The 27905-nt window shown below is 42.4% G+C and overlaps 4 protein-coding genes across 16 annotated transcripts; 2 read left to right on the plus strand and 2 right to left on the minus strand.

The window, feature by feature from the left end:
* Positions 1-3490, minus strand: RBP7 (retinol binding protein 7). The gene is made up of 4 exons (XM_089534215.1): positions 3387-3490; positions 1845-2023; positions 904-1005; positions 1-198 (listed from the first exon to the last, which is right to left on the minus strand). Exons 1-4 carry the CDS (start codon positions 3457-3459, stop codon positions 148-150), a joined length of 405 nt encoding a protein of 134 aa, XP_089390341.1. The 5' UTR covers positions 3460-3490; the 3' UTR covers positions 1-147.
* Positions 187-15351, plus strand: LOC149307664 (uncharacterized). 4 transcript variants are annotated; one of them, XM_089534211.1, is made up of 9 exons: positions 187-275; positions 2218-2292; positions 11496-11788; positions 12362-12452; positions 12798-12860; positions 13514-13593; positions 14116-14246; positions 14648-14714; positions 15198-15351. In XM_089534211.1, exons 4-9 carry the CDS (start codon positions 12379-12381, stop codon positions 15326-15328), a joined length of 546 nt encoding a protein of 181 aa, XP_089390337.1. In that variant the 5' UTR covers positions 187-275; positions 2218-2292; positions 11496-11788; positions 12362-12378; the 3' UTR covers positions 15329-15351. The 4 variants fall into 4 exon arrangements, with proteins under 4 accessions (XP_089390337.1, XP_089390338.1, XP_089390339.1 ...); XM_089534212.1 differs by lacking the exon at positions 11496-11788; XM_089534213.1 differs by lacking the exons at positions 187-275; positions 2218-2292; positions 11496-11788 and adding an exon at positions 10852-11411.
* On the minus strand, positions 7684-27744 carry LOC149307665 (nicotinamide/nicotinic acid mononucleotide adenylyltransferase 1-like). 7 transcript variants are annotated; one of them, XM_089534207.1, is made up of 6 exons: positions 18193-18211; positions 13237-13351; positions 10738-10899; positions 10136-10319; positions 9396-9535; positions 7684-8959 (listed from the first exon to the last, which is right to left on the minus strand). In XM_089534207.1, the coding sequence occupies exons 3-6, from the start codon at positions 10853-10855 to the stop codon at positions 8556-8558; spliced, it is 846 nt and encodes a 281-aa protein (XP_089390333.1). In that variant the 5' UTR covers positions 10856-10899; positions 13237-13351; positions 18193-18211; the 3' UTR covers positions 7684-8555. The 7 variants fall into 7 exon arrangements, with proteins under 7 accessions (XP_089390333.1, XP_089390334.1, XP_089390335.1 ...); XM_089534208.1 differs by lacking the exon at positions 18193-18211 and adding an exon at positions 15699-15726; XM_089534209.1 differs by lacking the exon at positions 18193-18211 and adding an exon at positions 14857-14883.
* Positions 18385-26374, plus strand: LOC149307666 (protein LZIC). 4 transcript variants are annotated; one of them, XM_089536910.1, is made up of 8 exons: positions 18385-18496; positions 18726-18764; positions 20138-20262; positions 21205-21340; positions 23246-23344; positions 24184-24279; positions 24759-24840; positions 25946-26374. In XM_089536910.1, the coding sequence occupies exons 3-8, from the start codon at positions 20162-20164 to the stop codon at positions 26002-26004; spliced, it is 573 nt and encodes a 190-aa protein (XP_089393036.1). In that variant the 5' UTR covers positions 18385-18496; positions 18726-18764; positions 20138-20161; the 3' UTR covers positions 26005-26374. The 4 variants fall into 4 exon arrangements, with proteins under 4 accessions (XP_089393036.1, XP_089393033.1, XP_089393034.1 ...); XM_089536907.1 differs by lacking the exon at positions 18726-18764; XM_089536908.1 differs by lacking the exon at positions 18726-18764 and having other exon boundaries at positions 18385-18488.
* Positions 27745-27905: the final 161 nt, after the last annotated feature.

Genomic DNA, 27905 nt, shown 5'->3' on the forward strand with positions numbered 1-27905 from the left:
CCGGCTGGAATGTTTTTACAAAGAGCAAAGGAGGAGGGAGAAAAGGGCAGTACTGCTCACTGAGTGTTGCTAAGGGACAGTGCTCTTGCACAAGTTTTCTCCATGTAGTTGTTTTTTTCTTTCCCCAGGGATATCGTCTCTTGAACTTCATCCTCTCTTGAAGACTTGCCTGCTGACTTGATCCTCACACCGGAGTTCCTGCACGAGAAAGAGTTATCATATCAAATAACCAATATTAAGGTTCTGCAACAAAATAATCCTGCCCAGAAGATGGAGTAAGTAGCCAGTCTCATTAGAACATATAAAGAAGGCATTTCAGAGCCAGTGTGGTATAGTGGTTCGAGTGATGGGCTAGGAATCTTTGGAGTTCTGGGTTCAAATCCAGGCTCAGAAAAGCACTGAGGGATCTTGGGCAAGTCATATCTTCTAGTTCTTAGAGGAAGGTAATGCCAAACCTCTTCTGAAGCCATCTTGCAAAGAAAACCCTTACACAGGTTTCCGTAAATTAGAGATTAGAGACTCTACACAGTTTGTAGTTCTGCTGCATTCTACACTTGCCTATTGCTTTCAGGTTGACTTCTTTCTCCATCCTGAACAGAAACCATACATCTCCTGGTGGTTTAAAGTACATGATGACCTCAATATGGATGGAAACACTGAGCTAGGTTCCCTTTTTAGTTTCCTGTACAATAAGTTAAGAGTTACCTTTTGGAAGGAGACTGATCATCATGTGGCAAATCAACATGAAATAAATGTGGCTATAATTTGATTGTGGAGACACTTTCAGATCAAGGATAATTATATGTAGCACATTTTGAGGGGTTGATTTGTCTCTTGGAGATCTAGTAGGACACTCATAATCTAGATCAGCTATATGTAGACATTCATTCCTGAACCGCTTACCAAGTAGAGTTCATCCCCTTCAATCCAGTGCGACCAACCTCTGTTCTTCTTTTCCCCGGTCTGGACACAAACAAGCCTGTCGTTTTCCCAGGTAACCACACTCTGCCATTTTCAGTAGGGAGAAAAGAGAGACTTACAGTCAGAATATTCAAGGCCTGGTTGAACTTGCAGCTGTTTTTCTGCCCTGCAACCCTGCATTTGTTTTTATGTAAGAGAGCCTTCCCTGACTTGAAGGTGCCCTCCAGATATGTTGCACTACAGTCCTCATTATCCCCAGGAGGCCAGTGGTTAAGAGATTATGGGAGCCATCACCCAGAACATCTAGTAAGTACTATAAAGGGAAGGCTGGTTAGGATACATGAGGTGTCTGATAGAAAAGCTGGCAATGCTATTGTCCAACTCTCCTGATTTGGCAAGAGACAGTCCTGACTAATCCTGACAGTCATTCTGCTTTCTCAGCTGCATTTAAAATGTCCCATTTTCTCTCTCCTCCTCCCATTTCCCCCCTTTCTCCTCTGAGTATATTCAGACTTTAAAAAATGGGGAGGGGGGAACTACCCTAAATGTACCAGATCCCATCTGATCTTGGAAGATAACTTAGGGTCAGCTCTGGTTAGCCCTTGGATGGAGACCATCAATGAAAACCATAAATTGACAGTTGACTTGCAGACACATACACACATTAGTAAGAACCAGTGTGGTGTAGTGGTTTGAGCGTTGGACTGTGACTCTTGAGAACAGGGTTTGAATCCACGCTCAACCAAATAACCCCAGTCATTCTTTCTCTGTCTCAGAGGAAGGCAAAGACAAACATCCCTCTGAATAAATTCCTCTAGGGTTGCCATAAGTCAGAAATGACTTGAAGGCACACAACAACAACGATACACTTACACATACGTCCAATTAAGGGTGCACATTTGGATCTTTTCAGTGCTTCTCACCTTGCATTTTCTGTTGTCCAAACCTTTGTTGTCTTCTTCAAACTCCTCTCCAATTTTGAACTGGACAAAATAGTTTCGGAAAGTGCTTGTTGTGCTGATAGTAAAGGAGTCTCCCTCCTGTTTTATCACCTTCTGTGGCTTCAGCATTTTTGCTATCTTGCGAGTGGCAAAGTCAATACCTTTGTGGAGAGAGATGTTAACACATCCAGATTATCCATCACTTATTCTACACACTGGATTTTCTGCTTATACTGACAGCCAGCTGTTTGCCCACACTATTTCCATCCCACCTGCCCAAGCTAGCTTTAAAGTTTATATTCAGTTCAACTTTTGCATTTGATTGGGTTTATCCATATCATTTATCATTTAACAGATGAAAACTGAGACACGTGTGGCTCATCATAACAAAAGTTATGAAGAACACAAGCACAAGATAAGAAAAATCCAGGTAAGAGATCGGGTTTATCCATACTCTTTATAATTTAACATATGAAAACTCAGACATGTGTGACCAAGCAACAAGAGGACAAAAGTTATGAATTAAGAACACACAACTTATTTATGTACTGGGTTTATTTATTGGGGGGAGTCTTGCTGAGTGAACTGAGTGCAAACTGCATTGCATTTTGATCTCAGTTTGCAGCAAAATAAGTAAATCAAAGATGAATGAAAGCAGGGGAAGAGGAGAGAGATACTGGGACACTTGAGAAGATGAGATGGCAGAGGATTAACCAGGGAAGTTTCTGCCAAACTAGGGCAGTTGGAGTGTGCGTTATAGCTTGACTGTTAGTACAGGGATACCTTGCTTAATGAAACACACATGTTTCTGGGCTTTCCCGCATCATACACACACAAAGAGCAGCACTTAAACATACATGAATAAACATGTTGGTAAGGCAGGCTTATTTCCTTTCTGGTTTCCTGTTCATGCATGTTCAGTAACACATTCTGGAGGTAACTGTTGCTTACCTTGCCTGTTGTAGGTAGGCACACATGGCTGTAGTAGGATCAGCTAGAATCCCACTTTGTTCTACTTAAAGTTTCATTGCATTGCTTACTGCAGAGACACTGCTGCAACCTGACAACAAAAGCCTGCGTTTCTCCAACCTCCCTTCACCATCCTTCCAGCACTAATTCTACCTTAAAAAATACCAGCTAGACAGAGGACAAGGAGGAAAAGTGGGGCTGAGAAGGCAAAAAAAAAGCTGTTGTTAAAAAGCAGCTTCTTTGTTGGAGGTTTTATTAACTGAAATATACCTGCACAGCATTCAGGATGGCTCATAGGAACCACATGCACAAAACAAGTACAGGATACATTCAAAACACAATTAACTGCAATGAAATAAATGTATACGAAGGGGAGATAACTGCATCAACTTTTACAAAAAATCCGAATTATTCAAAGCCTGCCTTTAAAATTAAATATATAATTGCACAGATAGTTCTTGAGCAGAGAGAAAAACTTCTACATCCAGGCTTTGTGTGGATATTTTTAAAGGTGAAAAGAGGAGTCAACACACTAACAATGCTGTATTTACTTACCCAAGGCCAACATATAACCTTCAAAGTTGTCACTGCTGACAAGGTTCCAGGTGCCACTGAAATCCATAGGCATGGCTTAAGGAAGACACTCAAGACAACCAGAAAATAGACAAATGCCAGTTGTAGCCACTCGCTCTTCATTTATAAGGGAAACAGGGGAGGGCTGTAGGCAGGACATGTTGCGAATTGGGCCAGATCAGCAGCAGCTGGGAAAGTGGAGGACAAAGTTCGTCTTGGCTGAAATCGCCTTTTTTTGTAGAACTAAAGTGAGTGTTTCATGAGTCATACACAAGGTTGTGAAGCAGCAAGAGCACAGTTTGACCTCTTTGGTAACACACACAAAAAAAGCAGAGAATGTGAAGCAAAGCTGGGGTTTAGATCAAAGATCTGTCTATAGACCTGTGTGACCTTAGTAGAACATTGTGGTACATTCTGCAGCATGGATTGTCGTTGTTTGCTGTCAAGTCAACTTCGATTTATGCCAACCCTATGAATGAAAAGGTCTAAATACCCTAAAGGCACCAGGTCCTGTATGATCTTGGAAGCTAACCTGGGTCAGCCTGGGTTAGTATTTGTATGGGAGACTGCCAATGTACACCATGTGCTGGAGGCTATATTTCAGAGATAGGAACTGACAGCACCACCTCTGCCTAAAAAAACCCTGTGAAGCAGGAGATTTGAAAGGCAAACACACGCATATAATGCATCTCAGGAAGCAGACTTTAGTCTATGAAATTTCCTGCTGCCAACTTCTTTCAGTGAGTCTCAGAGGTGTTACAAGATCTTTGGCCATATCTTTGAATTTACACACACATAAATGAAGACCCCTAGTCATCAACTGCCCTGCTCAAGTCTTGCAAACTCAAGGCATCTGTGGCTTTCTGGATTGAATCAATCCACCTGGAATGCAGCCTTCTTCTTTTCCTACTGCCTCCCACTTTTCCTAGCATTAGCCTCTTTTCCAGTGAGTCATCTCCAAATACAAATGCCTCAATTAATTGTCTTTTCTAATGATTGCTCGGCTTGATTTGCTGAAAGACCCAGTCATGTACCTTTTTAGCAGCACAGGTACCAAGGTGCTTTTAGAGTTGTGTGTCAAAATGGCCACCCACTCCTGGCTTTTGCACATACATCTTAATCAATGACCTCTGTGGTTCTCTTGTTTGTTGTTGTGTGCCTTCAAGTCATTTCTGACTTATGGCAATCCTAAAACAAACTATCATGTTTGCCGTTGTCATCCTCAGGCTGAGAGAGTAAGACTTGGGACCACGGAGTATTGGTTTGAGTATTGGTCTAGGACCAGGGTTTGAATTCATGCTCAGGCATGGAAACACACTGGATGAGTTTGGGCAAGTCACTCTCTCTTAGCCATAGAGGGAAGAAGTAGCAAACTCCCTCTGAACCAATCTAGCCAAGAAAACCCCATGAGTCCTCTGAAGAACTCTTCCCTGGGACTCAGGGAGCAAGGAAGGAGGGGAAAGGGGCTTGGTCAGTGAAACAGCCATTTTGGTCAATATTGCTCACTTGAGGTTAGCCAAATGTTGCTAAGGGAGAGCACTCTTGCACTAGTTTCTCCATGTCCTTGTCCTCAGAGATATCATTGTTTTAGCTCCTTACTATCCTGAAAACTTGCTTGCTGATTTTGCCCTTACACCAGAGTCCATGTATGAGGAAGAGATACTACCAAATAGAGCCAGCATAGCGAAGTGTTGCAGCAGGTTGAATGTGAAACTATATAGAAATAACACAGTTCGATACTACTTTCAGTGCTACAGCTCCATCTGATGAAATCCTGGGATTTGTAGGATTTACAGGGTCTTTAGCCTTAGCGTCACAATAAATGTTGGCAACTGCAACCCAACAACATCCAGAGGGCTGTGCATTTCCCACTCTGTTCTAGGCCAGTATCCTGTTTGTAGCATTAGCCAGTCAGAAGTATCTCTGGAAAGTTTACTAGCAGATTATGGAGGCAAAAGTCTCCCTCGGCTCTTTGCACCTCAAAATCTCTTTCTTCTCCTTCCTTTTCAGCTTATTTGTATGCCACTTCGCTAGAGACTTGTGCACAAAGCAGCTTACAATGTATAAAAACACAGTAGTGCCTTCAAGTCATTTCTGATATATGGTGAGCCTAAGGTGAAGCTATCATGGGGTTCTCTAGGTAGGCTTTGTTCAGAGGAGGTTTGCCATTGCCATTGCCTTTCCCTGAGGCTGAGAGCATGTGATTTGACCAAGGTCACCCAGGGCATTTAATGGCCAGGCTAGGAACTGAACCCTGGTCTCCAGAGTCATAGCCCAAGACTCAAACCACAACACCACACTGGCTGTCAGGATTGGAGGTAGCTATTCACTGCCACAAGATCCTTGCATGATTATTGCTATTGCTATCTTTGCATAGTTAGCCATCAGTGGGTCTTTTTAAAAATAGGATCAGAGGTAGCTGTTTAAAAAAGCCCCTGATAGCAGACAATATAAAGGTATCAGTAGCAGTTAGCAGCAATAATCCTGCAAGGATCTTGTGGCAGTGAATTTTGAAAGCGAGGTCTTCCTTCTGAATGTAAAGCTCATCAATTGCATAGGGTGACTCTGAATTCCTATGGCAGTGGTCTCTCAGAATCTTAGTCCATACTCAAATCACTACAAACTTTGGCCCTCCAGGTTTTTGGACTTCAACTCCCAGAAGCCGCAGCCAGCTAGGCCAATAGTCAAGAATTCTGGGACCTGGAGTCCAAAACATCTGGAGGACCAAAGTTTGGAGGCCACTGTGGCTACCCCACATTGTTCCTCTTGGGAAGAGCAGGGTTGGGAGCGATACTTTGATCATCCTCTGACCCATGACAGAGACCAGAGGAACTTCAGCCTCAGGGCTGACCCCAGACATTTTGCTGCCTGAGGGAAACATGGCACTCTCAACTCCCATTCTATATGCAAAAGCCAACTGTGCCGGCAATTGAAAGTTTCCTCCGCTTTGGTAAAAGGGCAGTGGCTGCTATTACAGGCAGCTGGCAGTATTTTAGGATGCAAAACAGGCTGCACAAGACTCAGTTCTCCCTTCCAATACCTTGTTGCTGCCTGAGGCAACTTTTTCACTCTATCTATTGGCAGGGCTGGCCATTAAAAGCCCAGCTATTTGCAGTACTCTGGGTAGAGGTTTGTTTTGTTGTTGTGTGCCTTCAAGTCAGTTTCCAGCTTATGGTAACCCTACGGTGATGAAGGTATCACAGGGTTTTCTAGGCCAGATTTGTTCAGAGGAGGTTTGCCAATGACTTCCCCTGAGGCTGAGAGAGCGTGACTTGCCCAAGGTCACCCAATGGGTTGCCATGGCTGGGCAGAGAATTGAACCGTAGAGGGAGATAGGATGAAACAGTGAATGGGATGAAGCAAGACCATGATGTTAACTTTGCACCAGATTGTGCTTCCGTCAAAGTTATTTATATAGCTCTCCCTCCCAATGGGTCTCAAAAGCTGTGGGTGTAAAAGGAAGTTTCCTCGGTTAATCAGACTCCTAAACCGGCAAACCCCTCCCTCTGCACCTCTTCCCGATTTAGCAATCTCTCTGGAAGTACATTCAATACCACAAGGGAGACCTTGAACTCTGACCACAGTTCCGGCTCTTGCGTTGTGCTCTCCAATGCATGCAGCGATCATAATGGGATTGCAATCCCAGATGCCAGGCCTGCTTTCCTGTCTGTGGGGTTTGATTGTTCTCTAGTTCATCCTGTTCATTCTTTTCTGTTCTCTAGTTGATCAAAATCACCTGAAGACACACTTTTCTGATCTAGAAAACTAAATAGGGTCAAGCCTGGATAGTACTTGAAGGGAAGAATGCTAAGGATGACCAGGAGTTGGAGGATATACATTATTGTTGTTTGCCTTCAAGTCATTCCAAACAAAAATGGAGCTAAACTCTGATCACGGCACACAAAGGAATTCCACCCGCTCTAGTGGCGATGGTCTGTGAAAGAGGCCATCAATTTAGGCTCTCAAAAAGTGCCCTCCATCCTCCCCAAAGGATAGGAGCACAGTTTTGGCGCAGCTTCCAGACTCTTAGGACGCATGCATCATTTAAAGAGCATACCTCCAAAGTGACTTGAAGCAGCTTTATTTTGGCTTGTCTGTATGGGGCCAAAGACATCCTGTTTAAGACCAAAGAGAATAGATTTGAAATGAAACCTATGGAAGCATTAAAACAATCAGATCCAAAGGTGCGCTGGTATCCTTATTTACAGATTAAAGAAAGATTCAAAATAGATAAAAAAAACCAAGATTTTGAAGAGGAAACTTCAGAATTTGCAAACATTTTATTAGATACAGCCAAGAAAGAGATAGCAAAACTATACAAATTTCTTAGAAATTTGGAACAGGAGAAAGAACCTGTCACAGATACAATGATAAAATGGGCATCTGATTTAGGGCACATGATAGATATGGACAATTTGAAATCAGCCCGTGAAAAAACAAAGAAATTCACAAAGTCCCAAAGTCTTCAGAAATGTTTTTGGAAGATGAAACATAGGTGGCATTTGGCCCCTAATAAACTAGCAAACATGTACAAAACAGGCCCAGGAACTTGTTGGAAGTATGATAATGCACCCGGAACTTGGATCCACGTATGGTGGAAATGTCCAAAACTAAAACTTCACAGGAAAACCATACGTAGAGAAATTGAGCAGACATTGGAGATTAATTTCGAAATGTGTCCGGAAATGTATTTGTTAAACATGCTGGATAAACTTTCAACACAAATCAAGATCAAGCATGGAAGAATCTTACTACATTTAGTAACCGCCGCCAAAACTATATTAGCCCAATTTTGGAAAAATCATGAGACACCTGATCATGAAATATGGTGGAAGTTCTTGAAATGCGGGAGATGGACATTTTAACAGGTCATTTGTCCTATAAAGGCATTACAGTAATAGAAAAAGAGTGGGACCCGATATGATAAACGCATCTTACGTAATTGTAACTTATGTAATTTTCTGTTTGATCAGATATATCCCTAACATGTCGGTCCAAACAAAAATGGACCTAAAGCTCTGATCACGGCACACAAAGGAATTCCACTGGTGGCCATGGCCTGTGAAAGAGGCCTGTGAAAGAGGCCATCCATTTAGGCTCTCATAAAGTAACCCCCATCCTCCCCAAGCCCCACCTGAAGGGAGGGACCACTCAATTTTTGGTGGCCTCCCTTGTGTATCTTTGATAAGGAGCTAGGCTCACTCCCTTATTCTTTTCTTCACTCTCCCCAGTGTATACGTTGTGTTGCCTGATATAGTCTACAACAGCGTCAGGAATCAGGTATCGGACACTTTGGTTCCTCCTCAGGGCTCTCCGGATCTTGGTGGCTGAGATATCATTGGGGATCCATTCATCTACTAGAAGAATATTATCCTTGTGTCTCCAAAGCATGTCAGAATCATATATGGATTTCTGGGAAAAGTTCCCAAGTCGGGTAATGCATACCATGCCATAGTTGGTTAGGATTTCTGTGATGTCTTCTGGTTTCCAGAGATTGGGGAGTCTGAAAGAGTCCAGGACATCCGACCCGCACAGCATCTTCAGCTGAGGGACAGCTAGACATCAAACAACAAAAAACAGGAATGATCAGGTTTATTACCTGAAACCAATTGAGAAATAAAATCATAGCTGTCTCTCCTTGTATTCGAATTAAGCACTCAAGCCAGAACGTCTGGACATTACAATCTTAATGCATTCTGCAATAATGTCTCTTTTTTGCTCTGGAGACCAGGGTTCAAGTCAAGCTCTTTCTTTATGAGGGGTATTTAAAGAGAGGCAGGAAAGCCATCTCTCCTTGCTTCCTGCAGTGAAGGCGGAGGGTATTGATTTATGGTCATGGATCCATAAAAGAAGATACTATTTGCACTGAGGATCAATGGCATCCTCTAATGTAGTGTATACATGCTACACCTGGATCCTGCAATAAGCATTGTCTTAGACTAGCAGACCGCCAAGATCTCTTCCTCATTTAATTCTGAGATTGAACCCAACCTTTTGTTTGTGACTGGTTTCTCTTGAGAGAGGGTTGGCCTCCTGCCTCCCGCTTCCTCTTCCGGCCCACTTTATTCTGAGGAGTGGCATTGTCAATGGCCGAAGTGCAATATAAATCCTTCAGCTTTTGCTGGTGATGCCTATGAGATAAAACAGAATCTAAAACAAAAACCAAGGGAAGAAATGTGGCAATACGGAACACTGAATTTTCTCTTTCTCATACCCCCAAAGGGCTTACAGTCTATAAATCTATACAGGGAGAACTACGAGGAGAAATGGAAAGGAATGGAGTCAAGAGAGAGACCAAGGAGGGCTCCACTGCAATTTGCAATTATAAAAATTGAAGCTGAGTTACAAGTGGCCTTTTCAACAGTAGCTGCAAACAATCTGGCAACCAACAACACAGACGTGCAGGACCACAACTCCCATCATTCCTAAACCACATGATAAATGCCCCTATACTAGGCTTTCATTTTTTATGATTTTCTGATTAGGTGTTTATTTTTATGACACTGACGTAAACTATTTGGAACTAAGTGCCACTGGATTCAGAGGAGGTTGCTCCGTGGAAAGTGTGCACCGTACCAAAACCCTACAATACAATCTTATATGTGTTTGCTCAGATGTAAGTAAGATTTATGGTGCATTCTCGTTTTTCAAAGGGAAACTGGAGGACCTGAACAGAGAGGCACAGCCCAGGCAAGACCACGCTCCGCAACTTTCCTGGAAAGTGATCATACCTGAGGACTTTGACAGTCTCCTGCCATTCCTGCTGGCTGCTCTCCCAATCGTCCACATCCACCCAGTCGCAGCTCTTTGTTGCAAGCTTTGCCATGGCCACCCGGTGCCTAGCGCTGATCAGGCTTTCCTTCTTATAGGCATCTCCCACAGGTGAAATGATCCCTTTCACCACTTTGTACTTCCCTGTAGTTGGGTGATAAAACGGACAACCAGCGGGGTGTGATGGTTAGAGCCGGCCTTAGACTTGGGAAACCTGGGTTCATTTCCCTCTTGCCACAAAGTGTGAGCAGTAGCTGCAAGGGGAAAACAACTCTTCAAAATGATCACAATGGATATGACTGAACCAATAAAGTTAATTGAATGTTAAAAAAAACCCTGTATACATTTGACGGCAAATTCAAGTATGCCAAAGTGCTATTGGGAGCAACTAATATCCCACAAAATCCTTGCAACACTGCAACCAGAACTATATGTTTTTAATAGCAATAACTGAGCTTTCTCCAACTGTGCCTGTTGTCTGTTGTAAACATGTTGCTTTTTTCACATGCCTGGTCTTGAGCGATAAAGCCAATGGATTCTCAAAGAAGTGATTGGTTTTTACCTGTTTCGTGCAAGTGATCCCTCGCCAGTTCAAAGAGTCGGAGATGCATGTTGGTGATTGGATTGAAAGACCCACATGCCAGAAGAACCACCTCAGTCCTGGTGTCTGAATTCTCCATAGCCTTTTGACGCAGGGGGAGGAACAAGGTCGGGCAATCGCACGCTGCATATTAATAAGAAAATAAGATAGTAATAGCTGTTTGTAACAGTCATTTGCAACAATAAATTTGTTAACAGTCATTTATAACAACAGTTCCAAAAACAGAGGCTCAGTCATTTTCTGTTTACTGCCTTGCCTTGCTTTTCTGGCTCAAATGTTTCATGGCCAACAACAGCAGCGGCCTTTACCTGCATCACACCTCCTTCCATTGCCATCTTAAAAGTCAGCTTTAATGTCTCAAGAAAGATGCAATATATGTGACTTTCCATCATCACATCTCTTCCCCTAAAACGACTTTTAACAAAGAAACCTGTGAGATTTGAAAGCTTGCTGATTTTGTGTTTTTGATTGGCCCTAATGCATGTAATTTACAGTTGGATGCATTCAGTTAAAGAAGCCACGGCTGCACTGAGTTTGCAAGACAGTTGAGAACTAGGGATCTTGCAAGTCTTCCTTTCACTGGGTTGTTGTAAGTCAAAGTCGACTTGATGGCAAATAACAACAACCAAATAAAGGTACCACAAGAATATATATTTTAGACAGCTAGCTACCTCTAGATATATAATTGTTCAATCATTCTTGTTTCTCCATGAATTCAGACTTCTGGAAAGGCCACCTGCAACCTGAAACCATCTCACAAGAGTGTAATTTGAACACCTGCAGACTCAACCCCCCTCCTTTGGCTTTGTTCATCACCTAACCCTGAGTTACTTTTTGGGGACTTCAGCTCCCATCAGCCTCAGCCAGCAAGGCCAATAGTAAGGGATTATGGGAGCTGTAGGTCACAACAGCAGAAGAGGTGACAGTTACTACCGGCAGTATCTGATGAGTGAAAGAGAAGTCTAAATTCTGCACGCTCCCTCTTGTGATCTGTAGTTGGCCTAAAAGAAAGGTATTGCCCTACATAAGGATTTTTAAAAACAATTCCTCCTTCCTCTTCCTGGACAAAATGTCTGTCTTGGGGATTTTTATGTATATGCCTTTCTTGGTATGAAATGTTTTGTGTGTTTTAGGATTTTAGTCTTTTTTTACTGCAATTCCTATGTGTTTGTATGTATTCTGACCTCTATTTCTTTTCTTTTTGGTAAGGTGCCTTGATTCATGTATTGGGGAAAAGGCAGGATATAAATGACTTTTTAAGATGGTGATGATGATTTTATTTCTTACCCACCTCCCCTCGTGGCTCGAGACGGGTTACAACATAGTTAAAACACAATCATTACATAACATAAAATACACATATTAAGAGATCTACACAATATTTATATTACAATATTTTGATTATGATGATGATAACCTCTACTACATCTATTATAAACAATTGGAAATGCTGTGGACTGAGTTTCCACTGAGCTTCAGGCTTTCTCTTTGTTAGGAAGCAGAACAGAGAAACAGGTAAATTTGGGGCTTTATGTTTAAAATCCTACAAGAAGGAATTCTAAGCTGCTGCTCTCTCTCTTCCCAGATTCTTGCCAATCAGATATGATTCACTTCTGCCTGGCCCATGCTGCCTACCATGTCGGCCGATGCCTACCAAAGCGTCACCACTTGAGACTGTAAGCACCCATGACTTACTCTCCAACATTTCACAGATGAAAACTAGGACGTGTGGCCAAGCACCACCAGAGAGTGGTCAAGATGGCAATGTTATTCATGAGGAAGAACAGATCAGCTAGGAGAGGTTGCATTTTGGACTACAATTCCCAGGCTCCACAGTGAACTGGCTGGGGAACCTGGGAGATGTAGTGCAAAAAGGATCTTGCCCCAAACTCTATGGAAATTTGTGTAGAGATAAGCTAAGGAAAGCTAAACTGCTGGATCTGTAGTAGATTTGTGACTCCAGTCCAGGTTGAAAAATCTTAACAATCCTCTGTATTTCTCCCCCGTTTCTCTTTCCTCAGCCAGCTCATCATCTTTGCCATTGGGCTTGCCATTCTCCTCCTGCAACTCTATGTCCTACTAAGGTAAAAACAGGGGCTCCCATTCATTCATCTTGCTTGTGATTTGCCTTGATTTGCTGGCATACCTTCTGGGGAGCCACCCAGAATATCCCACAGCGGCATTCTTGAGCAGAGAGAACTCTCAGCCTGGCCCATTTACTTTTAAAAAACCACAGGGAGATTAGCAGCGGTTTTCCTGATATTGTCCCCACATAGTTCTGAGCATTCAAACTCCAGACCCAAAGACTCAAAATGCAGCCGAAGCCTGTAGGAATGTTTGTTAAATTTCAAATTTCAGTTTAAATTTCTGTTTACGGCAGCAATAATGTAATCTCCAGCGCTTATGTATGGCATCCTCATCAAGGGCATAGCATGAGAAAGTTACTTTTTTGGAACATACCTCCCCAAATCCTCCAGCCAGCATGGCCAGTCTCTCTCAACTGGTATCCTCCAGATATGGTTTGAATTAGCTGGGACGGACAACACTTCCCAGTAGTGGCTGCACGTTTCTAGCCCTTAAACAAAGGAATACATGAAAGTGTATTTTCCAATGGGAAGGATGCATTGCCTAACAGCCTAGAGCTGTCCAAAGAAGTGAAATTACTCTGTCATATTTGAAGATCTCCTTATTAACCTGGGACAGTTGGGTTTCTGTTTTCTCAATGCTGCTTTTTCAGACCAAAATCCGCTCGCTACTGCAGCCAGCCTCTTCTGAATAACCTAGTTGGAAGCATCGTCTTCACGTTCTTTGCCACTGGTATGTTCCTGGCTCCACTGCCATTTAGAGAGCTAAATGTCTGAACAGCCATTGTTCAGATGGATGCGTGTGTGTGTTTTATTTCTGCCAAAGGTGCCATTTGGAGAGGTTTTTGTATTTTGGATGAAAGTCACAGTCTTGTTCCTCACTCTTGTTCATTGTGGCATGTGCTCAATAATGAAACAGTCACATGGCATCACTGTGGAAGTGTTCCTCCTTCACTCCCTTTGCTTCTGTAAGATCTGGAACACAAATTTCTAAACTTCTGGTATCAGTGTCCGACTGCAATGCTGGAGACCAGGGTTCAAATCCCTGCTCAGCCATGAAACCCACTGGGTGAGCTTGGGCAAGTTACGTGCCCTCAGCCTCAGGGAAGGCAATGGCAAACGTCTGAATAAATCTTACCAGGAAACTTGAATTTTTCAAGTCAGAAATAACTTGAAGGCACAAGTACATACATGAGAGTATCAACAGTCCTGCCTCTTGGCCTTGATGCAAACTCCCTCCTTGCCATCTCTGCAGGGCTGTCTCTGCTGCTGGTCTTGTTGGAACCCCTTCCCTGGGAGCTGAGGACCACTTTCTCCATCTTTGGAGTGGCATCTTTCGCCCAAGGAGTTTGCACCACTGCACTGACTGCCTTAGCAATGCAATGTGTGGGTAATCACTGCTCCCATTATATCTAGCCACAAGTACTAGAGTGTTTCCTATTTCTATATATAGTTAGGGCTCAACTGCAAAGAAGACTGACAGGAAGAGAACTCATTTGAAGTATGGTGCTGGAGAAGGGTTTTGCAGATATCATGGGCTGTCAGAAGACAAATGGGTGAGCCAGGCCTGAACTCTCCCTAGAAGCCAAAATGACTTCTGAGGCTTTCATGTTCTGGACATATCATGAGATGACATGATTTATTAGAAAAGTTTGGTAAGGTGGAAAGCATTAGGAACAGAGGAAAACGACAGTACAAGGTAAATAGATTCAATGAAGGAAGCCTAATTTTTAAATTGCTGGGAGGAAATCTTTAGAAACAAGAAAATGTCTGTTTCCTTCCAATAGGTTAAAACTACTCCTGAGCTATATTACTTCTCAGTGACTCTGTCTGTAACCAGCATAATATCAGTTGGTACGTATCATTATATCTCTTCACATTTCCTTGTTAGAACCCACTGTTGGTAAAGAGCTTTATCTTAGCACCTATTGATCAACATGAGGCATTTTGCCTATTTGTAGGACTGCTGAAAACCTTATCAGTATTGCAGCCTTACCTGGAAACGTCCCTGTATTCTCCCACAAAGTTGCTGTTGGCCACTTTGAGCATGGTTTCACCATGAAAAAGCAGCACAGAAATCAATAGGTGCCGATGATCAAGCGGGCAAGGGTGCTCCAGATGTTGTTGGGCTGCAACTTCCATCAGCCCTTGCCAGTAGAGCCAAATGGTGAGGAATCATGGGAGGTGCAGTGTAATGACATCCAGTGGGATATATGCCCCCAAGTCCTGTATTCACATCTGATGGGGGGTTTATAGCTGGAATGATGTGCCTTTCTCCCCTCCCCACTCTAGCTGCAATTTTTGTTGTTGTTGTTGTTGTTGTTTGCTTTCTTACAGCCTTTTTCTGTTTCCTGGGACCATTCTGGTTGGCCAACATGGTATCTCCTGGCCTGGTCCTGAACAAGGAGACCAAGACTGGGATCTGTTACAAGCCAGTGTCTGAATGCAGCTGCCTCTGGCATGTCTGACCTTTAAAGCGCTGGGCATCGGGTTCAGCAATTCCTTCTGCACCATCCTTGCCAACCATGGGCACCCCACTAGATTCACTCTGCTTCCATCCTTTCTTTGCCAATGGAGAAAACTGACTGATCTCTGCAGTGGCCACAGCGGAAAGATATTCAGAATCAGGGATAGCTAAGGTGTTTAACTATTCATAGGATGCTCACCTCAGGTGGTGTTTTGAGTTGAAAAGAGAGTTATTTAAGGAGGGGAGAGGTTTTACAGTCCCGAGACTTCAAACTGGCTTTCAAGTGGCGCAGGATCCCATCATCCACATTTTAAAATAGCTCACAAACTCCTCTTTGTTGTTGCTATAGCGAACAGTTAGCGGTCACAAACCTTGCGCATGTAGCGTGAAGCATGGCAGGAGGAGCGATGGGGAGACAGTTGCCATGGGAACTGCCAGGGAACCGGAGACGAGAGGAGCAGCATCTAGTGTGAGTTGTTTCAATGTCAAGGGAGCAAGATGAACGAGAAGGGGGTGGGAGGGATTATGGACAGCGCCTTTTCCTCATTGCAAGCATTAGGTGGATAGTTCAGTCTGGAAGGACAGGCAGATGTTTAGATCAGGGGAACATCAAGCCCTGTCATGTTATGTATATTTGATACTACTGTGAACCGCTTTGATCGCTGTGGAAAAGCAGTATATAAATAAAGTTTTTATTTGTTATTATTATTATTATAAGACCAACTGAATGATAACACAACTGACGGCTTCCCAGTTTTTGTATCTGCCCTATCCCCACTATTCTAAAAGACTGTTAGGCTATTAGCATCGCAAAAGGGGTTAGGCAAGGCTGCATACTATCCCTCTTTATATTCAACCTGTATGCAGAAAATATCATGCACAGAAAAAGTCTCCTTGCAGAAAAAGAGAGAGAGAGTGTGTGTGTGTATGACACTAATAAGGATGAGTCCTCCTTAGCCAAAATTCCAAAGTACTCCAAAAACTTTTTTCATGGGTGGCTGAGATAGTGACACTTTTGCTTCCTGATGGTTCAGTGTACACAACCTTTCTTTCATGTACAAAATTATTAAAAAACATTGTATAAAATTACCTTCAGGCCATGTATATAAAGTGTGTGTGTGTATACATACATGAATTTTGCATTTAGACTTGTGTCCCATCTCCAAAATACCTTATCATCTACGTATACACAAATACAGGTATTCCAAAATAAAATCAAAGTCCAAAACAGTTTCGGTCCCAGGCGTTTCAGACACCTGTACCTGAATCCCCAAGGGTTCCTAGCCTTTTTTGATATGCTAGAATTTGCCGCCGTTTGTTGAAATTTGTCTGACCGAACTTAGTGTTTTCTTATGGCATTATCCTCTGAGCCACTCCTGACAGTTTGAGCCGAGGGACAGCTCTTACAAATCATGCCAAATCATTAACTTGACCAAACGCATCTGAGGAAGCAAACTCATGCCTTTCTTTTAGTTAGTCTCAAAGGTACTAGATCTCTCTACATACGAAAAGCTCTCAAGTCTTTCCTCCGCTTCGTCCAGATCGGTTGTGTGCACACTGCAGAATTAATGCAGTTTGGCACCACTGCCATGGCCATGGCTCCTTGCTATGGAATCCTGGGGTTTGTAGTTTTGTGAGGTATTGAGCCTGAAGTACCATAGATCTCTGGTGCCACTGCAAACCACAATTCCAGGATCCCATTATATGGAGCCATGGCCAATTTCCAGGGCTGGGGAGTAAGAAGTTTTTATAGGAGTAGGAATAAGGAATAACAAGATATTATATATTTTATTCCTTATTCCTGTTCTTATATTGTATATGCAAACACACATTTTTATTTTTTGACTGAAGAGTAGAGTAGGAGTAGGCGTAACATTAAGAAAAAACATCTTACTCCAGAGTAGGACAAGGAGTAACCCCAAAATTGCCGCTACTCCCCAGCCCTGGTTTTTGGAGCCCTGTTTGGTGGTGTCTTTTTGCATGGCTGAGGGTTGGACTGGATGACCCTTGGGGGGTCTCTTCAAACTCTAGGGTTCGAAGTCACATATTCTCAGCCCTGATTATTTCTACAGTATAGATCAGTGGCCCCCAAACTGTGCCCTTGGAGAGATTTTGGACTTCAGCTGTTTTCCTGTCTCTGATGGTTTCAATGATTTAATGGGTTTAATGATTTAATGCCGTCAGAAGAACTCTAAGATCTCCGACTGCACTTTAGTCCATAGTTTGCTGAGTGAGTGTGTGTGTGTGTGTGTGTGTGTGTGTGTGTGTATATATATATATATAAAGTCTTATATTGTTTAATTGTATTTTAATTGAGGGTTTAGGAATACATATTCTTTTCTAATCTTTGTCAACCGCTCCAATATAAATTAGTGGGATATAAATAAATTTTATTACTATTACTATTATTATTATTATATTTTATTAGTGTTATATTGGAATTATTATGTTTTTGTGTGAGGAAGGAGGGAACGACGGGACTTATTTTATATTGTACAGGTTTAATTATTGCTAAACCGCCCCGATCCTATGGAGAGGCGAGATAGAAATAAAAGTTTATTATTATTATTATTAGCCTTGGCTATGTTGGCCAATAGTCTGGAATTCTGGGAGCTGGAGTCCAAAGAAATCTCTTAAAGAGCACAGTTTTGGGGACCACTAGTATAGATGCACCTATAGATACAAAATAAGTGCTCCTGGTAAGTAAGCAAGGAAGCAGCCTTTTAGAAGGGAGGCAGAATGCCATTAACGGTCAGCTCCCTTAATATACTAAGGCTGCCTTTCCCTTAAAGACCCCTTTACCTGCTTCTCAGTGACCCTTTAAGGCCCCTTTGCCCCTCTGAAAGCCCCTAAAACAGCCCTTACCAGCCTGGAAAAGGCGGCCTCCTTGGAGAGGGGAGAAGGAGCGGAAGCACCGCAGCATCGGAACCAAAGAGTGCGGTCGAGGTTCCCGGGGGAACGCTATCGCCGCCGTACCGCCGAAGCGCCTTCTGATTGGCCGCGCACGCGCCGGAAGTGGCTCTGGGGTCCGTTGCCAAATATGTTCCCCCACGGCCTGGAAACCGGAAGTGGGGAGGTTTCGATCCTCCTTAATAGGAGACCCCCATTTGCTTGAAGGGAGGATGTGATTGGAAGGTTTTGGAGGCTGGAGAAGGAGGAAGGTTGGTTGGTAAGGCTATGATTGTGTCTTTGTGTGTCACTCTTGGGTTTGTGGAAGTGATGGGAAAGGGTTAATAAGGATGGTGGGTGGGGGCCTTGGGAGGAATAGGTTCCCATTTTATCAAAGACCCTTTATGGTTTTGGGGCAGGAGAACCTTTTGGGATGAAGTAAGGCACTAGAATGCTAAATTAATAAAGTAATAATAATAAATATCTATGTGTATAAATGTCTTTTTGAGGTCAGCTCCTGAGGATGTCAGAGAGCCTTTTGGGCTGAGGTAAGGCACTAGAATGCTAAAATAATAACAACAACAACAACAACAATAATAATAATACAGATATTTAATAATATACATAAATAATATATATTTATTATGTCTATAAATACCTTTTTGAGGTCAGCTCTTGAGGATGTCAGAGAGCCTTTTGGGCTGAGGTAATGCTAAATAAATAAAATGTCTCAGATCAGATGGTACATCACTTTCCAGATTCAGTAGATGCTTTGTGATTTAATTACTTCCTTACATATACCTAAAGTCTTGAAATTCCTTCTTTGTGCACAATGTTGGAAGTACAACAGCCCAGCCCACTTTCATGCAGCTGCCCTGGAGGAAGGTGTGGCTCAGTTGTGGCAGAAGGGTTTGCTGGTAGTCGGTTAGAGCCAAGCCTCTACATATTTCCATATCTTTTAGTTACGTGTTTCTTTTCCACTTCAAAAGAAATCAGAGCACTGGGCATGGTTACTCACACTACTGCATGAGATTAGCAACCAGCCTTTCCCAGTCTGAGCAAGGATTTGTATTGCAGTTTTGCCCATTCCTAGTGCAACCATTCCTCCATGTATGGTAGAATTCAGAGACTTAGACTGCATCTACACGGCAAAAATAAGGTAGTTTGACACTGCTTTAACTGCCATGGCTCAATAGTATGGAATCCTAAGATTTATAGTTTGTTGTGGCACCAGAGCTCTCTTACAAAAGGTGAGCACAGGTGGCTTAATGTTCCTATGGAATATGGTTGGGAATGCTTTGACTTGGGGTGCATCTACACTGTAGAAATAATGCAGTTTGACACAAGGCTTGGCTCCATCCTACAGAATCCTGGGATTTTTAGTTTGGTAGACACCAGCACTCTTTGGTACAGATGGCTAAAGACCTTGGAAAACTACAAACCCCACAATTCCATCAGATGGAGCTGCAGCACTTAAAAGGGGTGTCAAACTGTATTATTTCTATGCTGTAGATCCTTTGTAATAAATTGCTGCTGTATAGATTAGGTGAGTATATGCATACCGTATGTATTTTGTAAGCTGTTGAAAAGGTGTTGATGTTGTTAAAATAAACTTAGATAACTGAAAGAAATGAGATTGGTGTGAAATGTCTTTTCAACTAGGCTGAGGTAAAGAAATAGAGATTTTAGCATTAGAAATACTATGAACCTACCATAATTTTGCTTCCTAGGTGAGCTAAACATATTGCAGTAATCCTCCCAACCATGTTATTTTTCTTGAGACTCTGTAGGATGGGCATATTTAAATAAGCAAGAGAATAAACATTGACCTTTGCACTAAAGCAACGTAGTTTTATTATTCATTGCTTTATAAGTTTAGCTGGTTATTTCCACTGCACATTACGTTTCTTTTCTCTCCCAGAAGTGGTTGTGCAAATAATTTAAAATGGCTTCAAGAGGAACGATTGAAACCAGTAAGTTGAAACAGAACTTGGAAGAACAGCTGGATAGATTAATGCAGCAATTGCAAGATCTGGAGGAGTGCCGGTAATAAGCAAATCCTTGGAAATGTCTATGTTAGAAAATGTTGCCTTTTTAATGTGATAAAGGTTTTCCTTTTGGCAAGAAATGGGTCATTGTATTGAGTCATATTGTGATTAATCCCAAAGTTTAGACATTTTTAGTTACAAAACGATTACCTACTTGCATTTAATTCCTTTCCCCACTAATAGAGGTATAACTATATCACACTGTATTTGTAATTAACATTGGATGGTGTCACTTCTTCTCTTGGGTAACTGTAACTTTGTAGTTCCTTACATAGTTATGGGAATGGGGTGTCGGTAAATGTTGGAGAAATAATAACACGGTTCAAACACAGGATCACACTATGCTTCGTGTCTGTGAATGAAAAGCATCCAGGTGTTTGGAGGGGAAAGTAACTAAAACTACTAGCATCTTTTGAGAAATGGGAGGGGGGAAAGTTACTGTTAAGATGTGTAACTACAACAGTAGTTATGGTTTGGAAGCACAGGAATCATCTGTAATAACTTAGAGACATACCTATGTTAGTCTGGAATATCGGTATGAAAACTGATCTTGCGGCACCTTTGAGAAAGGCGGGAAAGAAGTTGTAGCATAAGCTTTCATAGACTTAATCTACTTCCTCAGCTGCACAGAGTGAACTGGTATCTAGAAAGGACCATTATAGACTGTATGAATACCCATATTTACTCAACAGCTTCCATTAAAACTGAACTTGTCACTTCATCACCATACTCAAATTTTGCATTTCCATGGGTATTCATACACTCTACAAAGGTCCTCCTTGGGCATCAGTTCACTCCATGCATCTGAAGAAGGAGACCATGTCCATGACTGTGCTTTCTCGCAGTCTCAGAGGTGCTGCAAAATCCTTTTGCATATTGAATAACTTAATTTTTAAAAGTAACTCTCCTCATTCTCATGAATTTCTTGTCTCTCAATAAGAGATGACCTGGATGCAGATGAGTATGAAGAAACCAAGAAGGAAACCCTGGAGCAGCTGAGTGAGTTCAATGACTCCTTGAAGAAGATTATGTCTGGAAATATGACCCTGGTAGATGAACTCAGTGGGATGCAGTTGGTGAGTGCTTTTGTTTGAACCGTTGTGAATCAACACATTTGCTAACCCCTTTTCTCTAGAGTAAATATGTCTTACTGCCACTACCTTGGTTATTGTGATTGCTGGCAAACATTTACTCACCTTTGTCCTGAAGAGTTTGTTGGCCTGGGTGGTGCACATAACCTCATAATCTGAGGTGTATGTGCTGTTGAGAATAAGAAATGTTAAAAGAAACAAGATGGGGGATATATGCAAAAACACCCACCTTCCAGTAATATGTAACACACCCACGTTCCAGTGGGTGGCACAAGAGTTCTCTGGCTGACGGAGAATAAAACGTACCTTCCCGCTGCCTTCTTGGTAGGGATTTTAAAAATTAAATTTATATCCCATCTCCAGTGAGCGCATAGCATTTTACATGACTCATCCTCCCCATATAATCCCTGCAACAACCTTGTGAAGAATGTCAGGTTGAGAAAAAATGACTGGCCCAACCCCACCCAGTGAGTTTCACAGCTCAATGGTACCTGAATCTAGAACTCCTAGGCCCTAGTCTTATACTCTAGCCAGTTAATCACATTATCTTGTAAGTATTCATGTTTTGATCTCTCTCACAGGGTTATTCTGAGGATAAAATGGGGTGAGGCGGAAAAACTTGTTTTCCACCATGAGCTCATTTGGGAAGAAGAATCATATAAATGTAATAAAATATCAAATGCTTATGTAACTTACATATTCTACCAGAGTGTGTTGAAGAAGCTGAACCAGGCTTTGGCTTAGTTCAAAGACAGAGCTTGGTCTCATATACCATAGTTTATCAGGCTAGGGCTATTATGGGATCAGTAACAAACTTCACACAACCTTCCCTTTGTCCTGGTGTCTCAAGCCACAATATCACGATCCCCGTATCATGATATTTTAAACCACAGTGTCCCAGGTTATGAAGAAAGGTTATTTTCTTCAAAGGTTAGGAACCCCTGTTTCTTCTCTTACAGTGAACTAAATCCAGTGTTAGTCCTACTCAGGGCGGGCTAATTGAAATAAATTGGATTTGAGAGTTATAATTAACTTTAGCCCCAGTAGGTCTTATCTATGCTGGACCAACATTAAGCTAAGAAAATTGCTTCGGATTAATAAGGTGTTGTTTTGCAAACACATATAGCAGAAACATCGATTTATGGTCTAATTATGAAGTTAATGCCAGGGTGGGCAACTGCAGCAGATCTAGGGGCCAGTTTTATGTCCTAAGACCTTCTAGGTGCTGCATGGACAGCCAAAAACAAAACAAATAGATAGGTTATTATTATATATTATTTTAAATGGACGTGTCTGGAATGCAGATTGTGGTTTGGTATTTTTTGATGATACAAGAGACACTGTTGCTTATTTTAAAAATAAACTGTTTCTCTTGGGGGTTTCCAGGAAAGGCCCTCTCCCTCTCTAGGTTTCCCTTGTTGATGATTATGATGTGTGCCTTAAAGTCATTTCTGACTTATGGCGATTAAGTCAAACCTGTTGCAGAGTTTTCTTTGCAAGATTTGTTCAGAGGTGGTTGGCCTTCCTCTGAAGCTGAGAGAGCGTGACTTGCCCAAGGTGATCCAGTGGGTTTCTCTGGCTGAGCAGGGATTTAAACCCTGGTCTCTAGAGTCATAGTCCAACTTTTAAACGACTACACCACGCTGGCTCTCTAGGTTCCCTTAGAGTTGCAAAAAGTTGAAGATGACTTGAAGCTACATGAACAATAAAGTGGCAGGAAGCATGATGTATGATTGTATCTCAAGGACTTTATTCAAACAGAAATTGAGCATCTCTTTGTAAGTGTATTAATGAACTATTGAAGCAGCTTGCTTCAATAGTGGATAACTGGCTCTTGATATGCGTCAAGAGGAGGACACCATGATTTTAGCATGTCTCTTTATCTTGCAGGCCATACAAGCAGCCATCAGCCAGGCTTTTAAAACCCCAGAAGTCATCAGGATGTTTGCCAAAAAACAGCCTGGGCAGTTGAGGACAAGATTGGCTGAGGTAAAGATCTTCTCTCGCCTATGCATTAAAAAAAATGTACATATGTTGCCTGCTGGGATTTGCAAAGTCAAAGATGTAAGGTGTATTATAGTGTTGCTTCTCAGCATGAAAAACTGAATAACTTTCAGAATCAAGGTTAAATCTTTTCCTTGGTCAGGCAGCTTTCAGAACCGATACTTGAGTTTGTATTTTTCCTCTTGCCTCTCACTCTCTTCATTCTTTGGTGTTGTGCATTTTTTATATAAGCATGGAGACACAGGCTGTCTTGTTTTCATAGATATTAACCTAAGCTGGTCTGCCAAACATTTTGGCTGAAGGGGAATGTAAACATGCTTTAAACTGAAATTTATGTAAATTTATGTAAAGCGTACAGACTTTTGTGTGTCTTAAGGTCTGTGTATTGGACCAGTTGCTTGCATGAATAGTTGGAATGTAGGAGAAGAGAAACTGGGGAGTAGTCTGGACTGTGGGCATGGCTTTGGATTTTCCCTAGGGTTTTAGCTATGATGGATTTTACTTGTATTATTTTTATTACAATCATTACTTTATTTATCTAGCACTATCAGTGTACTGTACATGGTGCTTCACAAGCCCTTTGGGTGGATCTGAGAACTGTCATCCAAAAAAGCAACCTTTCCAAACTTTAGTTGTGATAGGTTCCTCCGTTAAACATTTACCAGCATGTCCCTTAGGAGCTGTGACTTGCTAGAAAAACGTGCATCTCTTTATGTACATAACTTTAGAATTATTGCTGTGAACTCTGTAAATCTTCATTCATCGTGAGTATCTGGTCTCTCTCTTTCTTTCCCCCTTTCCTCCTCCTCCACTTTACTGCATAGATGGACAGAGATTTGATGGTTGGGAAGCTCGGACGGGACCTTTACACCCAGCAGAAAGTTGAAATCCTCACTGCTCTCCGCAAGCTTGGGGAGAAGGTACTTATTTTAAATATGCGTCCTTCACAGAACTATATAGTTCACAAAACTCTAAATAGAACTGTATGTATTATTTTCTGCTCTCTCTGTAAAGAGAGATTAGACTGATGGGTTGTACCAAGGACAGGGCCTTTTAAACAGTGGGCCCACGTCTTGATCTCTGTCTCTCCTAGTGTGACTTTGTAAATGTCCAAGAAACAGATTAACGCACTAGTAAATCCCCCCATTTCCCCTTCAGCACATTTGGGGACATGAAGCAGGTACAGTTGGGAGATATATCCCTCTGCAGGGGCTAATGTGGCCCCCTGCCCTCCATAGTTGCCCACCACTCATTTATAGCTTCATATGAAATCTAAGGATTATGAAAACCCTTTGCCCTTTCTCTGTGGATTGGTTACACTCTTCCCATTCATAGATTAATGACTTGTCAGATGCCATGTAAATATGATACGGTCAACTCTTTTCCTTTCCCTTTTCAGCTGACTCCAGATGATGAGACTTTCCTATCAACAAATGCCGGAGCTGCCCTTAGCCAATTTGAGAGGGTCTCCAGTGACCTTGGTCAGTGTGTCCGTTGGTCTGCCTCGCTTGCTTTCTTTTCATGACTTCCTTGCAGTTGGTTGGGAAAAAATGGCTTGAATCGTCTTAGATTCAGAGGGAGTTAGGAACATGGAAATAGGATTGGGCTTGTGGTACGGTTTTGCCTGCTTCCTCTATGTTAAGAGGCCTGACGCCTGGATGGGTCATAAGGTAGAAAAATGTATTTGATGGACATTGGGATGCAGCCCATGGATCTCATGCCCTCGACTTCCCAGAAACGTTGAATATCTTTTGGAAAGAAAATAACGAGAATTGCTTTTTTGTGGGTTCCCCATCCACCCACCCAGAAATAACAAATTATTTGGTCTCAAAGTATCCAGAGGTGATTTTGGTTCATTATGGTTCAACTGAAACTTGGTTTCTGGATATGCTGGTCTGCCAAGGATTTGTACGAGCTGAAAATGGCCATCTTCCACCCCTTATGTGTTTCCTCCTGTTTTTAATACATCTGCTTAATGTACCTACATAAAAATCCTCTAGTGCTGCATCCGCACTGCAAAAAAGCAAAGCTCTGGTGCCCCAACAAACTACAAAGCCCAGAATTCCATAGCAGGCTGGGGCTGGTGGGAGTTGTAATCCAAAGCATCAACCCAGAACCAGATTAGATGGTTGTTTGTGGGGTGGGCTTTGGTGCTTTGTGGGTGTTTCTAAAGCTCTGTGATCCCATCACATGATCACAATGAAGCATAAGCCGGAGTGGGAATCAAACAGTCTTCTAGATGTTGGTTTTTTGTGGGTTTTTCAAGCTATGTGGCCATGTTCTAGAAGAATTTATGCCTGACATTTCGCCAGTCTGTATTGTTCTGTTGTTGATTGCAACAACATTGACTTCACTTCTAGATGTTGTTCGACTGCAGCTCCCAGCGTTCCTCACTTGCATTGCTGGATAGCGCTGCTGAGAATTGTTGTTCAGCACCATCTGCACAGTCGCACAACTCCTGTCCCAGATTTAAAGTTTCAGTTTAAACCCTATTTTAGGGGGCTATTGATTATTAGAGGAAGGACCTTGACTGAATGGAAGGCAGGGTTTTAAAATGGTTCATTCTCTCTCTTTCTCTGACTACAGGATCAGGGGACAAGGTCTTCGCTCTGGCAAGTTTTGAGGTAGAAAAATCCAAGCAATGAAGGCTTTTTTCCCTGTTTGCGGGCTACTTCTCTCTGCCGTGAGAAGCTATATTGGCCTCACCTTTTTTTAAAAAAAGCTAAGTTGTATGTATGTGTTTCTTATGGACTTTTTTTTATATATATAACATACTTTCTCATAACAGCAAGCTAACTGAAAGCAACAAGTTTTTCAAGTACCTTTCAGGAGCTCAACAAAGTAAGACTCTGAGGCTGAAACACTAACTAAGTGGTACTTTTGGAACAAAGAGAAACAAACCTAACGTAACTGTGATTGTCATTTTCTTTTTGAACACAGGCAAAAGGGGACCAGTCTTCTCCCCCACTTTGCCTTTGAAATGTGCATTTTTTCTAGTAAAATGTCCTCTCTTTCCTTCCTTGTTTTTTTCTTGCACCTAATGGCAGAAATCCTCTCTGTCTTCCGCAACCAGACAGTCGTGCAAGTGTAGCCGTTGGCCCAAAATCTAGTTACCTTTGTTTCCTCGAAATCCCCTATTTATTTTAGTGGAGGGGGGGAAGAGTCTGGTTCGGTATGGAATGTGGCAGCGTCTGCTTCAGACCCCGTTTCTCTAAGAACGGAGCGCGCACACAAGCCAAGTGTACTACTCCCACCCTGCCAGTTTCGCCCTGGCTATGAATGGGCGCCATTGTATTGCCAGATCTTGATTGGCAAACAATGGCAGCCCTGTCGGGAGCTGTTCTAGCCCAATTTAACTCCATGTAGCGGAATGACAGGGAACGCGGTCAGAAACAGCAGCCAGGAGCTGCGCCTCGGGCCTCTTTCAGGGAGCCTGGCATGTTATCGGCTGCGGGCCGCCATTCTTCCCCATCGTGTTTTGCGGGCAGCATGAAAACAGCTTCCTCCCAAGTAGAAACAAACAAACAGAGTCTATTCTCTCGATGAATGAAAGTCATGCTTGCTGTCTACTGACCTCCTTAGCCTCCAGGGCTCCCTTTTGGCTTCCAGACTGATCTCCTAGATGCTGCTTTTGACCTACAAGTAGGACTGGTCTCTTATGTACCTGAGAGCACTCCTTTTCTTTTGTAATCACAGTTTCTTTATTTCTGGCCTTCCTTTTCTCCAAAGCTCTTGGAATAATGCCCTTCTCTTCCCCCAACCCCACCTGATACTACTATCTTCAGAATCCTGCAAAGTAAATTAGGACAAGGAAAGGTGGATTAGATCAGGATCTCTTCAGTGGGTTTGATGGCTTAGTAGGAATTTGAGCATACATCTTCTTACCTTAGGAGGGCAGAGCCCTGGACTGGGAGGACTCTGGGAGACCAGGGTTTGAGTTACCGCTCAGTCATGGAAAGCCACTGGGTGATCTTGGGCAAGTCTCACACTCTTAGCATAAGAGAAAGGCATTGGCAAACCTCCTCAGAATTATCTTGCCAAGAAAACTAGGATAAGATCATTGTAAGTCAGAGTTGACTTGAAAGCACCTAACAACAATGAATATATGAAATTTCTATATTGCTTTCCTTGAAACTTGAAAAATGGATAAGAAAACTATTTTCCAGACAGAACTTCTTTCTCCTTACCTTGTCTGCTTAAGTAATTTCCCTTGGGAACCTTCATTCCTCAAGGTTTAACAAAGGATGAGGTATCGCTCTATGAATCAACTCTTACCATTTCTACAAATCCCAAGTGAAGTCACTCTGTAGTACCTTGAGAAATTCCTTGACTTTCTCTCCGATTTAAGAAACGAACAACCATGACACTGTGTTCTCTCTTCCTGGCTTGAAAACGTGTGCGGATTGCCAAAAGGGTACTGGCTGTAGCATACTGTGGTGTTGTTACAACACGATTCTCCCTTATTCAGCAGTTTTGGGAATGCAATAACAGCAGGGTTGTGTTGGGGGGAGATAGGAAAGGAGGCTTGTTTGTTAGGGAACAGTGG

This window comes from Sceloporus occidentalis, unplaced genomic scaffold (genome assembly GCF_023333645.1).
Source record: "Sceloporus occidentalis isolate IW3139 unplaced genomic scaffold, rSceOcc1.0.p SCAF_8, whole genome shotgun sequence".
Classification (NCBI taxonomy): domain Eukaryota; kingdom Metazoa; phylum Chordata; class Lepidosauria; order Squamata; family Phrynosomatidae; genus Sceloporus; species Sceloporus occidentalis.

Coding starts and splice junctions, on each gene's coding strand:
- LOC149307665 (XM_089534203.1), bottom strand. CDS start 14,920: ATGGTGAAACCATGCTCAAAGTGGCCAACAGCAACTTTGTGGGAGAAT. Junction 9,536..10,135: donor GAGACTGTCAAAGTCCTCAG/GTATGATCACTT, acceptor TTTATCTCATAG/GCATCACCAGCAAAAGCTGA. Junction 8,960..9,395: donor AAACCAGTCACAAACAAAAG/GTTGGGTTCAAT, acceptor TTTGATGTCTAG/CTGTCCCTCAGCTGAAGATG.
- RBP7 (XM_089534215.1), bottom strand. CDS start 3,459: ATGCCTATGGATTTCAGTGGCACCTGGAACCTTGTCAGCAGTGACAAC. Junction 1,006..1,844: donor TGGACAACAGAAAATGCAAG/GTGAGAAGCACT, acceptor TGAAAATGGCAG/AGTGTGGTTACCTGGGAAAA. Junction 199..903: donor AAGGGGATGAACTCTACTTG/GTAAGCGGTTCA, acceptor TTTCTCGTGCAG/GAACTCCGGTGTGAGGATCA.
- LOC149307664 (XM_089534211.1), top strand. CDS start 12,379: ATGATTCACTTCTGCCTGGCCCATGCTGCCTACCATGTCGGCCGATGC. Junction 12,453..12,797: donor AAGCGTCACCACTTGAGACT/GTAAGCACCCAT, acceptor CTCTTTCCTCAG/CCAGCTCATCATCTTTGCCA. Junction 14,715..15,197: donor AACCAGCATAATATCAGTTG/GTACGTATCATT, acceptor GCTTTCTTACAG/CCTTTTTCTGTTTCCTGGGA.
- LOC149307666 (XM_089536910.1), top strand. CDS start 20,162: ATGGCTTCAAGAGGAACGATTGAAACCAGTAAGTTGAAACAGAACTTG. Junction 21,341..23,245: donor AACTCAGTGGGATGCAGTTG/GTGAGTGCTTTT, acceptor TTTATCTTGCAG/GCCATACAAGCAGCCATCAG. Junction 24,280..24,758: donor TCCGCAAGCTTGGGGAGAAG/GTACTTATTTTA, acceptor TTCCCTTTTCAG/CTGACTCCAGATGATGAGAC.